The sequence below is a fragment of the Pieris napi genome, chromosome 9 (assembly GCF_905475465.1).
Source record: "Pieris napi chromosome 9, ilPieNapi1.2, whole genome shotgun sequence".
Classification (NCBI taxonomy): Eukaryota; Metazoa; Arthropoda; class Insecta; order Lepidoptera; family Pieridae; genus Pieris; species Pieris napi.
The window spans coordinates 8,962,581-8,977,029 of NC_062242.1; the positions used below are offsets into that span (position 1 = coordinate 8,962,581).

General features: G+C 32.3%; 1 protein-coding gene across 3 annotated transcripts; it reads left to right on the forward strand.

The window, feature by feature from the left end:
- Window positions 1-54: 54 nt before the first annotated feature.
- On the forward strand, window positions 55-14,407 carry LOC125052427 (sprouty-related, EVH1 domain-containing protein 1). Of its 3 annotated transcripts, XM_047653271.1 has the most exons (13): window positions 55-255; window positions 2,849-2,976; window positions 3,457-3,554; window positions 5,466-5,634; window positions 6,890-6,901; window positions 7,506-7,594; window positions 7,725-7,851; window positions 8,414-8,499; window positions 8,633-8,732; window positions 9,418-9,505; window positions 10,391-10,502; window positions 11,300-11,391; window positions 11,854-14,407. In XM_047653271.1, exons 1-13 carry the CDS (start codon window positions 236-238, stop codon window positions 11,981-11,983), a joined length of 1,251 nt encoding a protein of 416 aa, XP_047509227.1. In that variant the 5' UTR covers window positions 55-235; the 3' UTR covers window positions 11,984-14,407. The 3 variants fall into 3 exon arrangements, with proteins under 3 accessions (XP_047509227.1, XP_047509230.1, XP_047509229.1); XM_047653274.1 differs by lacking the exon at window positions 6,890-6,901 and having other exon boundaries at window positions 7,557-7,594; XM_047653273.1 differs by lacking the exon at window positions 6,890-6,901 and having other exon boundaries at window positions 56-255.
- The last annotated feature ends 42 nt before the right edge of the window (window positions 14,408-14,449 follow it).

The following is a 14,449-nucleotide window of genomic DNA, read 5'->3' on the forward strand; positions in this document are numbered from 1 at the left end:
ACAACCAATAGCATCGCGTCCCTTGAGATATTGCACGATTCCCGCGCCACCTGTCGCACAAGCACGCTGAATTCATTGAAAACCCGCCCGGACTGTCATCGACGCACGCGTATTGAGGCCCAACAAAGGGCCGAAATATTACTCGTTCACAAGTAAATCTGATGTATTTATGTCATAAAAATGGTGAAATCTGTGAAGTGGCGAGTAGAAATTAGGATATTCGACGTGTCGAATCATGACCGAGGCATCTGAGAAGTGAGTTTTGCTTGTAATATTCAATTTATCGTGTTCTATGTCGCGCCCTGCGGAGTAGGCAGGGCCCTTGCCCGGCCATTTTTGGCCCTTAAACCTATCCATTGATAATTATTTCCCCTATAGCACCTCTGTATTGCTATAACAAAGCTATCTAACCCGAGAAAACACCTACAACAATATAAAATTAATTTGAAACATAGAAGACCGCCGCCCTTATATGACCCTGTACAGCTATAATCAATGAGTGTTATTTCATTCATTGTAAAGTACATGAAGCTTTCGGGGTCATCCTAAGCCAGCTCGAATGAAGCTGTTTCTGAATGAACTGTTCTTTATGCGAATTGCAATTTAAGTGATTGAATACATATAAATTTATTTTTTCCGCGAAATTATAGCACACAGTGTCAAGATAAAGTGTAGGAGCTTACGAATTGTGACGTTTACATATTTTCTATATAGGATCTTATTAAAATTAGATCTATCTCACACAAATACTTTACTTAATTACGACAATGGTTTTTTTTTAACACACTTTAAAAATATAATCATGAACAAGCAATAATAAAAAAATCGTGTTTATTTCAATTCTTGTCATCATTAATTATCTTCTACAATGATAAATTATTATTCTTGACTACAGTCAACTAGATAATTATTTAATACAGTAGACAGGAAGTGTCAAATTGCCTCAGCACTTGACCGTTTGTGAACTATGAACCAGCAGCTAACTAAGCAGATTGGTAATGTTTAAAAATGCTCAAATATATTGAGTATTTTTTTTTGAGCTAGAAATAAACCAAGTACAAAACATCCAAATATTTAATTAAAGCATTAATCAATATATAACTTTTATTGTATTGTTCTTAAAATTATAAAATAAATAAGGCCATAATAACTAAAAACAGTTATGACACTTATGACTTGTGACTTACATATTATATAGATTCAATAAATGGTACTACACATACCTATACCCTGGTCATCCTTCTGGTTTTCATTTCTAGTGTCAGCAATTGTGTTAGGCTACTAGACATAAAACTAAAGTAGACCTAATAAACACTTTAACTTGTTTACCTTGTTCTATTTCCAAAAATGGACCATCAATTTGCCCATTAGTTGTGTGTATCTTATGTAATTAAAAAGAAATACTAAACAAACGAAGAATACAGATATAAAAATATCAAATAGAAGATATACATTATCAAAACTGACGTTTTTGAGTGAAACAAACAGAAGCTTAGTTAAAAACCTTTACTAAATAATCATAAGATAAAGTTTTTAATTTCTTTATAATAAAAAAAATCTTGATAAGATATAACAAAAGAATATACATTGGTTTAAGTTTGTTATATTTGTATGAATGGCACAAGTTGATTTTTTTTTATGAGACAGGAGGCAACCGAGTAGGTTATTAGAATTATGTGATTACCGCTGTCCATTAACACCTGCAAGGTGGTGCTTTGGTGGTCCTAGTAATTTTGTTGACTTATATCTTAAAAGCTTTGTAGTTATGTTAACCTTAAGTTGCATTTTGCTTTTATATATATTAAATGTTGTTTATCCTGCATTGCATATTCTTATTCCACTAATGTGGATTATGTTTCAATAATTCCTTTACAAAAAGCCAGTCTTCTATACCTACTATATCGAAATAATTTCGTTTGGAACCGAATGCTGTGCTGGTTTAACGCTGTCAGTGATACTAACTAAGCCACTAAAAGTAGTAATAGACATAAATTATATGTGAATAATAGAATATAGCAAGCGTTCAAAACTTCTGCCAATAAATGTCATATGCTAAACAAAGTACGAAATATTATCATCGCGTTACACCTAATTCTTTCATATGGCTGCAACAATAACTACATAGTATAGACAATTATCTGTTAATGTACTGAGAATTTTCAATCTTCGGTCATTTGTTCAGCTTACACCACAATTTCACTATAGTTCTAAGCTATTAAAGATGATTTTTGTTCATTCATCAATAAGCTCTCATACCTGTAGAAAGACAAGTTAATATGAAAACTGACTCTCCTTATAATGGGACGGGTGACACCGTTTTGATATTACGTTCGACGTATATATTATATACGTCAAGTACAGCCCTGCGATTCTGTAACTCACTTTTCGAACTCACACAGCGGTTTTCGCATCGGCGGTCGCTCTCAAATCAGTCGTGAAGCAGTCATTTTATGATTTGGAATTCTGAAAAGGTGGGAACTTGTAGTTTATTGTTTATCAGAATGCCAAATCATAAAATGACTGCTTCACGACTGATTTGAGAGCGACCGCCGATGCAAAAACCGCTGTGTGAGTTCGAAAAGTGAGTTACAGAATCGCAGGGCAGATATTTCTCTCTATCATTCTGTGTGCTGAGAATTCGCGGCCTGATGTTCATAATTTAAAGTTTACACTTTACCGCATACACGCGTTTAATAACATGTGCACGTTGTTGTTGTATAATTTCAAAATAAATACATACAATTTTTAATAATCAAGTTTAGCATGGTTAATTGGCATTGAAACATTTGATCATTTCAGAATATCAATGATGATAAAAGAGTGTTGATGATGTAACTATACGTTTCAGTGTGTGCGTGGTGCGTGTTCGTGCGCAAGTAATGTGTCGCGACGAGGGCACTGGCGGATGGGTGGCGCTCAGTGGCGGTGGCCTCGCCGATGTCATGGTGGGCCGCCGCTCGGGACACTTCGTTACTGGTAAAATACATTTTAATGTGACAGAAATAAATTAAATAATGTCAAAGAATTATGTCAGAAATAAAAAAAAAATGTAAGGCCTAATGTCGGCCTTTGAACATGTGCCCACAATTCATATCGTAAGCGCTTGATCGTGAAACACTAGAAGTCGAAGTGACGCGCATTACCTCAATTTTTCTTTTTCTGATATTGGTTGCCTGGAAGAGATCGCTCGAAAGCGACAAGGCCGCCATTTGCAGTATTTAGTTAATTATTTTAATTGTACTACTATTTCTGTATTACAAGTGTTAATAAATAAAAAAAATTTTACATTTAAAACACATTGTCAAGTTATATTATTTATAGGCTGACAAAAAATAATCTTTTTCAAAATAATGAGCGACAGTTAAAAGAAAAATAACGCATGCTACGAGTCATGGAATTTTAATAATGAATGAAAATAATCTTAAAGAACTATGCTAATATTATATTGAATGACAGGCATACCCGATGCGGCCTGCGAGAGCAGCAGCGACGCACCGACGCCAATGTTGCCCTACGAGTATTACATTCACGGGAAACGAATCAGCGACAATACGGTGAGATTCTATGTTACCAATTATCGCCCGAACCCATTAATCAATCCACAATCTCAGATTGAAAACCATCTGAGATCAGACCGTGACAGTCGATCGATCTCCTATCTGCATCCCAATGACCAAACCCTACGAAGACAATCCATTTTTGGCGAAGGATAAAATGCTCTTTGTCGTTCCATTTTACCGAGTTTTCACTCATATTTGATAATCAATGTAAACCAAATAAAGTAAATAAAACCGTACAAATAACATTATAAAAAACATGTCTATGTTTAAAACATAACAAGCAGTTTTTTAATTATTTAAACTGGAATATATCAACATATAGATTCCTAAATCCTAGCCACAAGGCTAGTACGTAATAATAATTAAGGCTCATTTATTCCTTGAAAGATTCACACAAAATACACACACTTTTATACAAATTAAATATTTTTTTAAGCATATCTTAAAGTGTATAAGCCTCTTGCTCTATCCCTCTAGTACCTACTCAAATAAAAACCAACACTGGTAATATCTAATAATACAAACTATATCGCGGCTTAACTGAATAGTACTAGAGTAATTTAACACCATAAAAAATATGATCAGGAGTATTTGCTAAAATTCCAAAATGGCTTACAACTTGACAGCCAACAAAAAAAAAATGTCACAAAACTATCTACTTTCCAGTCATATATATGTATATATTTATATGTGAGTAAAATTGTTGGTATATAACGAAAGTAGCCAGTGTAAGTTAAGGCTCTTCACAAACGCATCTCCAGCCAGAATGTAATGTCGTCGTTTCACAACTGAGCGTTTTTCAACGCAGTTTTTGCCGCGCACCACCACTATGTGGAAGCTGCCCACTGAAGTATTTCCGAACCATTTCGACTTAGGGTCTTTCAAGAAAAGAGCGTACCAATTCTTAAAAGGCCAGCAACGCACTCTCTGGCATTGAGTGTCATGGGCTGCTGTATTAATTAACATGAGGTGAGCCTCCTGCCCGTTTGCCCCGTTCTATAAAAAAACATTCAACGTAGTCTTTAAGTCTACGGAATATCCCGTGTATGTATAAAATGGCCCTCTTTAAAACCGTTCCAATTGATTAATAATGGCTGACCTCCGCTTATACCGCGTGGGCCGTACATCAAATTAACGTTACATAAGACATGACTAACTCAAAATGTATAGATTAAAAAATGGTTACGTTGTTTAGCATGCTTTATAGCCAAACTGTTGTCTACTCTAAAGGCCGATTTACATTATCTTCGTGTTTAGGAGAGTGCTTTAGTACAACTTGAAAGGCAAGTTCTTTAGCGTAGCGTTTACTAAAGCAAGTAGCGTTTACATGTTTCAACTAAAGTACTATCCTAAACACTAAGATAATGTAAATCGGCCTTAAGGGTTACTAAAGGTGTTTGACCAGTGCATTGCTACACGGAAGTACCTTTTATGGGCTCTTACGTACGTCTTTGACCCAGCGGTCTGTCGGTCAACATACATATATACAAATTTATGTATTATCATTTATCTTCGTTCCGAGGAATCGAATTCGATTTGCGAAACCTCTTAGCCACTATGCTCTGTGTGTATATATATATATTTGTTTTGTAATTGTGTAAGTTTACATGTGTAATTTTATTTGTTACAATTAATTATGCACTTTTGTACTTAACCCTAAGTATTTTTCCTTACTAGGGTTGCCTGGTAGTCGCATGTCAGCGATAAGACCGCCCATTGCGTCCTTAAGTTATGTTATCTGTATATGTACCAAATATGTAACACAACAAAGTGTTAATAAATAAATAAAACTGTAATAGATAGTCTATTACGCTCCTTATAAAGTTATACACATACACATTTAATATAATTCAAAATCAACAAAAAACGTGAATTAGTATTAAAATATATTTTTTAAATTTTCAGGTGGTCCTCGAATGCACGATACAGAAAGACTTCCAGTACCACAAAGTGATGCCAACATTCCACCACTGGCTCACTGAGGAGAAACGTTTCGGCCTCACCTTTCAAACGGCGGCAGATGCAAGGGCCTTCGATAAAGGCGTACGAACCGCACTAGAAGAATTGTTAGACGGTAAGATGCTAAGATTTCAGAGTCAAATCATTTATTTCAATTAGACCACCTAATATGGCACTTTTGAACGTCAAATAAAATATAAAGAAGATTCTAGTTGCCCCTTCCAAAAGGTAGTTTCGTGTGGAGAAGAATGGGCAAGAAACTCCACACTCGTTTAAAATAGGTTTACAATATTTCGTTTACATTAGTTAAATATGTGAAGACCGTAGAATACATTAAAGAGTAATAAAAATAATATAAAAAAACACAATAAAACCGTGTGTGTGTGTAAAATAACGTTTAACTAAATCAAAGACTTAGCAGAAGAGTACTCCTCAATATGCTAAGTATGACTTTCGTATGTTAAATCACGTTTACTCGCGACTCTTCTTTAGAATCTCAAGAAGAACTCTCCTTGAAAGATGTGACCTTAAAAATCAGTCATCACTTCCTTTTTCGGAATTAATTCAGTATCTGCGCAATAAAGCTATGAAGATACTTCCCATCAATATACTTTACGCTATCTTCTCTCAAATCACTTTTTAAGAATTACTTGTCTGAAATTATCGTGATTTGTATGTTATAATTAGTAGTACATAGTAATTTTTTAATCTCCCAGTTGATTTAATATTCCATACCAGTGTTTTACATAATTCACTAACAAGGGATTATTTCTGACGGCTACCTGTTGTCCTCCTAATTAAAGTTTTATTATCATTTGTTTTTCATAGATAAAAATAAATGTTTATTCGTTACAAATACAAATCTTTTCTCTTTATAATGCGTACAACGAAGTGAAAATAAATATGTGAATAAGAAATGATGAATGTCAAAGTTACGACACTGGTTACATTATATATAATGATTTTCTAAATTTATATTTAACTAGCTGATCCGGCAAACGTCGTTTTGCCATGTTTATCATTTTTAGATTAAATGTTGTCCGATTCTCAGTTATACCCAATATGCACACAGAATTTCATGAGAATCGGTCAAGCCGTTTTGGAGGAGTTTAACCACAAACACTGCGACACGAGAATTTTATATATTAGATTTTATTTCATTTCATACCGTTAAACTATAATATACAAGTTAATGGAATGTATATTTTAACTAAAAACTACATTTAAGTTTATTTTGGTCCTTTGAAATTACTCCATATCTCTACCAGAGTATCATAAATAGCTTGTATGGATTAAAAATGTTTAATACGCTTAGACGTGAACTAATTTATCTAATGTGCTTTCTTTTGCTTCCCTTCTACCGTATACTGGATTCCTACACGGTGAGTTATACATACATTCATAAATTTGAATTACATAGTGGTAAACTGTCGCCTGAAATATGGTATACAGGCACAAAAATTCGACGATTAACCTATCTCAATCCATAATCCACCGTCTGTGATAGTAATCTTAATCCAAATGTTGTAACAAGTGTGCCAATAACCAATCGACGGATTGTAATAGCCATCTGTCGATACGAGCTATCCATGGGAGGTCGTATCGATGTCTGTGGATAGACCTTTAAACAATAATAAAAACTGTTTGTTACGTTTTAAACATACACATGTATATTTTAATGTTATTTGTACGGTTTTATTTACTTTATTTGGTTTACATTGATTATTAAATATGACTGAAAACTAGGTAAAATGGAACGACAAAGAGCATTTTATCCGTCGCCAAAAATGTCTTCGTAGGGTTTGGTTATTGGGATGCCGATAGGAGATCTATCGACTATCACGGTCTGATCTCAAAATGTTTTTAAACATTGATTGTGGATTGATTATTGGGTTCGGGCGTAAGTGTATTTACAGAAAAAAATATATGTTTTTTGTTGGGTTACAACCGGCTGCTGAGTTTAAAATTTCAATTTCTCCTTTTCAGGTCTGGGCGGCTCGTGGCCATCACACTATTCTTACAAACAACGAAATCTAGAACGAAAAGATGATGACGAAGAAAATAATATATTTGAGGTAGGTCTATTTAAAAAAAATAAAGATAATATTTATTATATTTTTTTATTATGAAAATTGTAACTCTCCAGATTAGTAGAAAAAAAATTGAGGGTTTGAAAGTGTTTTCATTTTCAATTTATGTTTCCAGTGTCTGAATCTTCCAACGGACTCGCGTTCCAGCTCTGAAAACTCTACAGCCAGTCGTGTTCGACGAAATGACGATCTACAAACGCCTATTCTATCAGCTATTACTCTTCCAAGACACCCTTTATCAGGTAACATGCTAGATGAAACTGGAATGTTGTTAATTGTCAACAGGTTTTTTGAAGTTATACTTCTTAAGGCGCGTTATGAAAAATTAATGAGAGTGAAATTTTACGATGCGCGCGCACCGTGACACAAAATTAACAGAATGAACTTGCCCACGGAAGATGCTACGGCATTGGACATAATTTAAAAACAACATTCGAATAATAACAGAATTTATGTTACACTTAATGTAAGAGAATAATAATATTTATTTATTTAATTTTTCAAATATAAACTGAACTCTATTGACTATAATGACTCCTTTTCCAGTCTTTGATTATTTAATTGTAATTAATTATTTTCATGCAATCAAAAACTATTTTGAATAATGCCAAAGAAGTATAACTTCTTACACGCGTACAATAAGTACACGCACCCTTTTTTTTTCTTTGTAGCTTTTATAGTCAAGTCACATTAAAAAGTAACTGTGTACCCCGCTTAGTGGATTATGAATATGCAATTGTAATTGCATATTAAAGTGCCTTTCAATATGAATAAAATCAATAATTTTCCATTTTTTATTTTCAGAATCTCTGAAACAATACGAGTCTCAATTCGCGGACAAAGTCGTTGAGGACGACTCGGATAGATGCCCTTACGTACAACTTTCTGCCGTGAGTATTATTTACGAAATACAAACACTAAATACATATATATTGTTAATTGTAAACAAAATTAATTTCATAATTAAAAAGCAAATTTCATACTGTATGTTGTTTTTAAATGTATAACTTATTCCCCTATTAGGTTCACGAGTATACGTATCCGCAAGTGGGATCTGGTGGTATTATTACTTCAGAGAAATCCTCGCCTAACACCAAGCCGGCATTGATGAAGAGAGATTCTGGTAATTAATATATCTACTCAAAGTATTCCTAATATATATAACTCAAATAATATGAAAAAGTAACATTTTTAAAATTCAACAATATGTCTATATAAAAAAGATTAAAGAATGAGAAATGGCGCTGTTTTTTAAATTTAATAACCATTACGTACCCTATTTTTACTTTGAACGCCAACTGTAGATATTTGACTTCAAAAACTACATTGATTTCAGAAAAACACAAAAAATGTGTTATTGTTGGTATGAAATTATATTTTAAATTAACAATGTTTATATTATGACGGCTCATTGGTCTAGTGGTTAGTATCCCTGACTGCGAATCCATGGGTCACAGGTTCGATTCCCGGCTGAGACAAGTATCGATGTGATGAGCATTTGGTGTTGTGCTTGACCTAAGCACAACACCAAATGCTTTAGGTGCTTTAGCTGTTTAAATATGTATTTATATATGTTAGGTCTATCTATGTATAATATGTATGTATATCCGTTGCCTAGTACCCATAACACAAGCTTCACCAGCTTAGCATGGGACTAGGTCAATTGGCGTGAATTGTCCAATTAAAAAAAAAAATAGATTGATTGGGTTTTTACAAAGAAATAAATAAAATAATAACTTAACTATAATAGAAGCTAAAACTTTGCTATCCAAAAACTGATTTATTTTAGAAATGTGTTCTTTTTTCAGGATCTATAAAGAAATGCAGTTACAGCGGGCCTCCACCTTTGCCTGATAAGAAACCTGCCGAGACGTTTCAAGCTAGACTTAAGTGCAGGTAAATTGATAGATATTGCCTGGCCTTTATTAATAATAATTATGGAAATGACTCTGGTTACTACACGGACCACACATTTCTGTTTTTTTTTCTGACAATCTGGCATTATGTATACGAGTAGATTTAAAAGACTTCTACTTACTTTACTATATATTTTAGTTATAATTATGTACTAGCTGCCCCCGCGAACTTCTTTTCGCCTTAATATGATTTTAGCTAACCTTTTTAGTAGCTACATACAATTTTATTTTTCTCCAAAAAAACCTTTCTCAGGTCAGCCGTCTTAGAAATGATTTCATTATGAAGTAAATGTTAAATTGTGTACATAATATATTACAAGATTAACTAAGTACCATTTATTTTGTTATCTGTGCGATAATTTTATTTATATGCGTAGTTTTGTCAACAGATTGCACCACATGCTGTTTGCATTCGTAAAATTAATTAATTAATTTCTTGTTATTCTATAACTTATCCGATATTTAATTACTTATTATGCTATTCGGAGCGAAATCCACCAAAAAAGAGATAACTAACATCGTTCCAGCCGATCTTGAGTTATTAGTGGTATAATTAACACGTCTTTTATTTATATTTAGATTAATTTCTTCGACTATTTGTATATTTTACTATGTGCAATAATTGTAAATGATTCAACATAAAATGTCATACATACATTTGCCTATACATAGTTAAGATTTTTTAATTCCTAACCTTTTGAAAATTGTATATAATTCAATAGTATTAGTATTTGGAAAGTTTTTAATTTTTTTTTTAAACCATACATTTATTTATATAGAGGTCACATACTATTTGACTATTACAATTATTAATACAAGTTTTTTTATGTACAGAAACATTTATTGAGTATATAATAAATTGCAGACACTGTCACGAGTGGTATCTTGAGAGCGCCAATAGAAACGGTGCGTGTGAATACGCCCCCGATTGCTTCAAAACTTGCGTCGATCGCGTCAGCTGTATACAATGTGCTCAGGTAAAATTAGTTTTATTTTTAAATATTTTTTTATATAAAATATATATGTGTTGTGTAAGACTGGTAAGAAAAAGAGAAGAGAAAAATCTGCAGCTTTGAGGAAACTTAACAGCTTATCTTACCTTCTACCAATTTTTTTCAAACAAAAATTTTAGGTTTAATGCCCAGAAGACGGAGTAGATACCCTGAAAACGCATTATTAATTAAAAATGCTGATATCGATCACCTAAAAGCCTACAAAGAAAGCAAAAATTAAACCGACTTCGATTACCGTTAAAGGGGCGTTCAAGTATTACGCAATTTTTTTTTTTAAATTTCCCCTGTGTAACGCGCCGTAACGTTTTTCTGTACCCAAGTATAATAAAACGTTTCGTGACCACCTAGTGTCTCTTTATAGGTAACAGTTAACATTATGTGGTGTAAAGTACTGGAAAGTCGAAAATAATATTAACAATAACGCGTAATTCAATCCCCGCCCCGCATCGTAACGTTTTACAAAAGGACCCCCCCCCCCCCCCCAAATTTGTTACGTAATACTTGAACGCTCCCTTACTGAAAAAAAAATATTGGAAGATACCAGAATCATCTCGCTACGATTTAGTATCAAAGAAATGTGTGTACAAACCACAAATACGACATTTAGTACACATACTAGAAAGCTTTGGAGAATCATATTACTATTATTAATTCCCACAATTTTTTTAAATACGGTTATTAATGACAATTAAAAAAGGTATATCCTTCCCATACCTGATCAATAACAGCATAGACATACATAGTACAAATCTACTTTTCAGTGCATGCTGTACCACTGTATGTCGGATTCAGAAGGTGACTTCGCGATGCATCCCTGCGCTTGCACCGGACCAGACGAAAACTGCGCTAAGAGGTTAACATTTTATAATACTTCATAAATTAGTATAAAAGGCATTTATTTCTATTTTTGGGAACATTCTTAAAATGTGCGTAACCAGCAGCTACTAAAGCATGGTTTTACATGCTTAGTAAGATACTTGTTAGTGTAATAGACAGAAGTCTTACAATATCGCATGCAATAATAATAAATATTATTTATGGTATAAATTCTTATTTGATATAAAATTAACATCTTGAGAGTTAAAATAAAAAGAATAAAAAAAAAAAGCATGAAAAAGACCAATAAAATCCTAATCTTAATTGAATAATTGTATTTTTCAATTGATCAACCGTTGAAACATACAATTATTTTAGATTTTTCCCTACAGTAGTTATTATTAAATTCCTTTATTAATGTGGTTCATAATGTAATGTAGTAAAATCATATTGACTTTAGACCAATGTTAGTATAAAAAGCAACTGAGTATATTTTCAGATGGATCGGCATTACTCTTCTAAGTCTTGTGGTACCTTGTCTATGGTGTTATTTGCCGCTGCGTTGCGTACACAAAGCGGCCAGGTCTGCACGAATAGCTGGAGGGGCCCACGCCCCAATGAGGAAATAGCATATGATCTATCGTAACAAGTGAAATGTGAAGTTAATAAGTGCAGTGTAAAATCAAGAAGTGTTCTAGCATTGGTCAAGTGAAAAGATCTATAACTACAATCATCTAAGTTGCTAGTGAAACTAGTGTTTGTTTTAAAGCAATAGTTTAACAGTGTTTAAACCGAGATCTCAGTCGGCCGGTTCTGGCCTAGTCCAAACTTGGCCAAGCTGAGCCAAAAATAGCGGTTCAAGTTTTATATAGATAATATTTGGTGGGCAATGACCGATGGGACTTCAGTGCAAAAGACTTAAAAGCTGTTTTAGACTCGAAAGGAAAAATTTTATACCACTCAATCGATGTGTGTGACAAGTTGTAATGGGTCTCTCTTTTTGTCTTCGTAAAATAAAGTTTATGCCAGAAGTTAATGTGAATTAGACGTACCAAGGAAATGTGAAATATATGTATTGATTTCTGAAATCAACTTAGTTTTAAAACAATGAAATATTGAGTGATAAAAATCACTCGCAACGACTATATTGTTTATTTACATACAATCAATATTTACAAAAACGATTTGAACAAAGATATGTATAAAAACGTATTTAAAATCATGTTTTGAAATTGTTCCTAATTTTCAGAATTGAATTAAATAGGGATGTAATATTTCCGTTACTTATACGGTAAATGATATTTTTTGTATTTTTACCTACCCACATAAAGTATTTACAAGTACCTGCAATTATCGTAAAAGAAAATGTCTATACATAAGAGGTATTCATATACTTTATTCAATAGTATTTTACTTTTAGACAAATACTTAAATTCATAATTTATATTATAGCCGTTTCCATGACAAACTATGAACATGACAAAAATTTGATATTTTTGAGTACTTTTTACTCAAACAAATTCATACTCGAATTTTTTTCTTATTAAATGTTGAATTATAAGTAATACTTGATATAGTGGTGACAAAACATAATGTTGCCAGCTTAATAAGATTAATAATATTTCTGTTTGCATATAGAAGTGATTTATTACTTTCCAAGAAAGAATTTTGATTAAGGGTCTTCCACAGTGCAGTTACTTTTTTTATTAGACATGCAGAATTATTTCTATTACATGTGTTGCTTTGTTAATGCATTTTAAATGGCTTTAAATTTAATCTGGTTGTAAGTTCAGCATATTTTTGAAGATTGTTTTAACTATATGTTGGTTATATGGATGTTATCTTTTGCTTGTTCTATTTATAATACTGGCCATTTGACCAAAATTGCTGTGCTTTGGATGTAATGTTGGCCAATACTTGGTTTGGTGATACAATTTTGATCAAATGTGTCAGCAAGCGTTATTGTATGATATATAAAGTCATGCTATCTCCTTCTAATTGATTACTTTAAAATGAGATACCATGATTTTTCTTAGTAATGTAATTAATGTTGAAATGTTAACATAATTCAACATATCTTCGCAACCTGTCTTGTGTTACAAACATCACATTTTATTGTTAGTATTTTTTACTAATAATAGGCCGTTAGTTAATAAAATCTGCTATATTTTTGTCTTGATTCGGAGAAAAACGTACAAAAGTTTTAATTTATAGAAATACGGGTAGGATCGTTACCTAGCATTTTATCTTTTTGCTTAAAATATTTTTGAATATTAAAACGTAATGTCACTGGCAAGAAATTTAGATATAATATTTTAATGTTATAACAATTAAATGTTAAGGATTATTAATCATTATTATTATATAATCTTTAATCTGATCTAGTCTTCAATTTGAAGTGTAATCAGTATTTTTTAAATTCCTTTAAAATTCAGTTAAAAATCGACCAATGATTTTTCTAATGGTACAAAATAAGTTCAGGTTGGGTTGGATTTCTATGCTTGTCTACATAAAATAATAAAAAAATGTATTTAAAGTGTAAAAATAAAAATATGAAAACCACCGTGTTTTGCGAGGGTGGGCTCACTCGTGGATTACCGCGGATTTCGTATTTCGATTCGCCGCCATAATTGGTATTATGACAGCGATGACAGGACCGAATCTTGTTGCCATATTATGAAAGTGAAAATTGTCTATGGTCGCCAGCTTATATTTCCAACCGTTAAACACCTAAACTTTTTTCGTCCATTTTCATTTAATTATTCGTAAGTAATATAAATTCGTAAATAATCTAACTTATGTAAGGAAAATGTATTTTAAATGTTTTTTAATTAACAATACATATTATATACTACATCAGTTTCGAATCTTAAAAAATTTAGATATATAAAGAGACTTTAATTTGTAGAATAAGTATAAATTATGTGTGTTTAGTGTCTATATGAATAAATGTCACATAATTAATGTAAACCAAAGTTTGTCTGATGTGTGGACCCTTACAGGGTTAATAATGTATGATGTCATACAAAATATTGAATAAATAATCATTCAAATAACGGCTTTTATTATAAAAATCTCTGAATTATGTAAGAAAT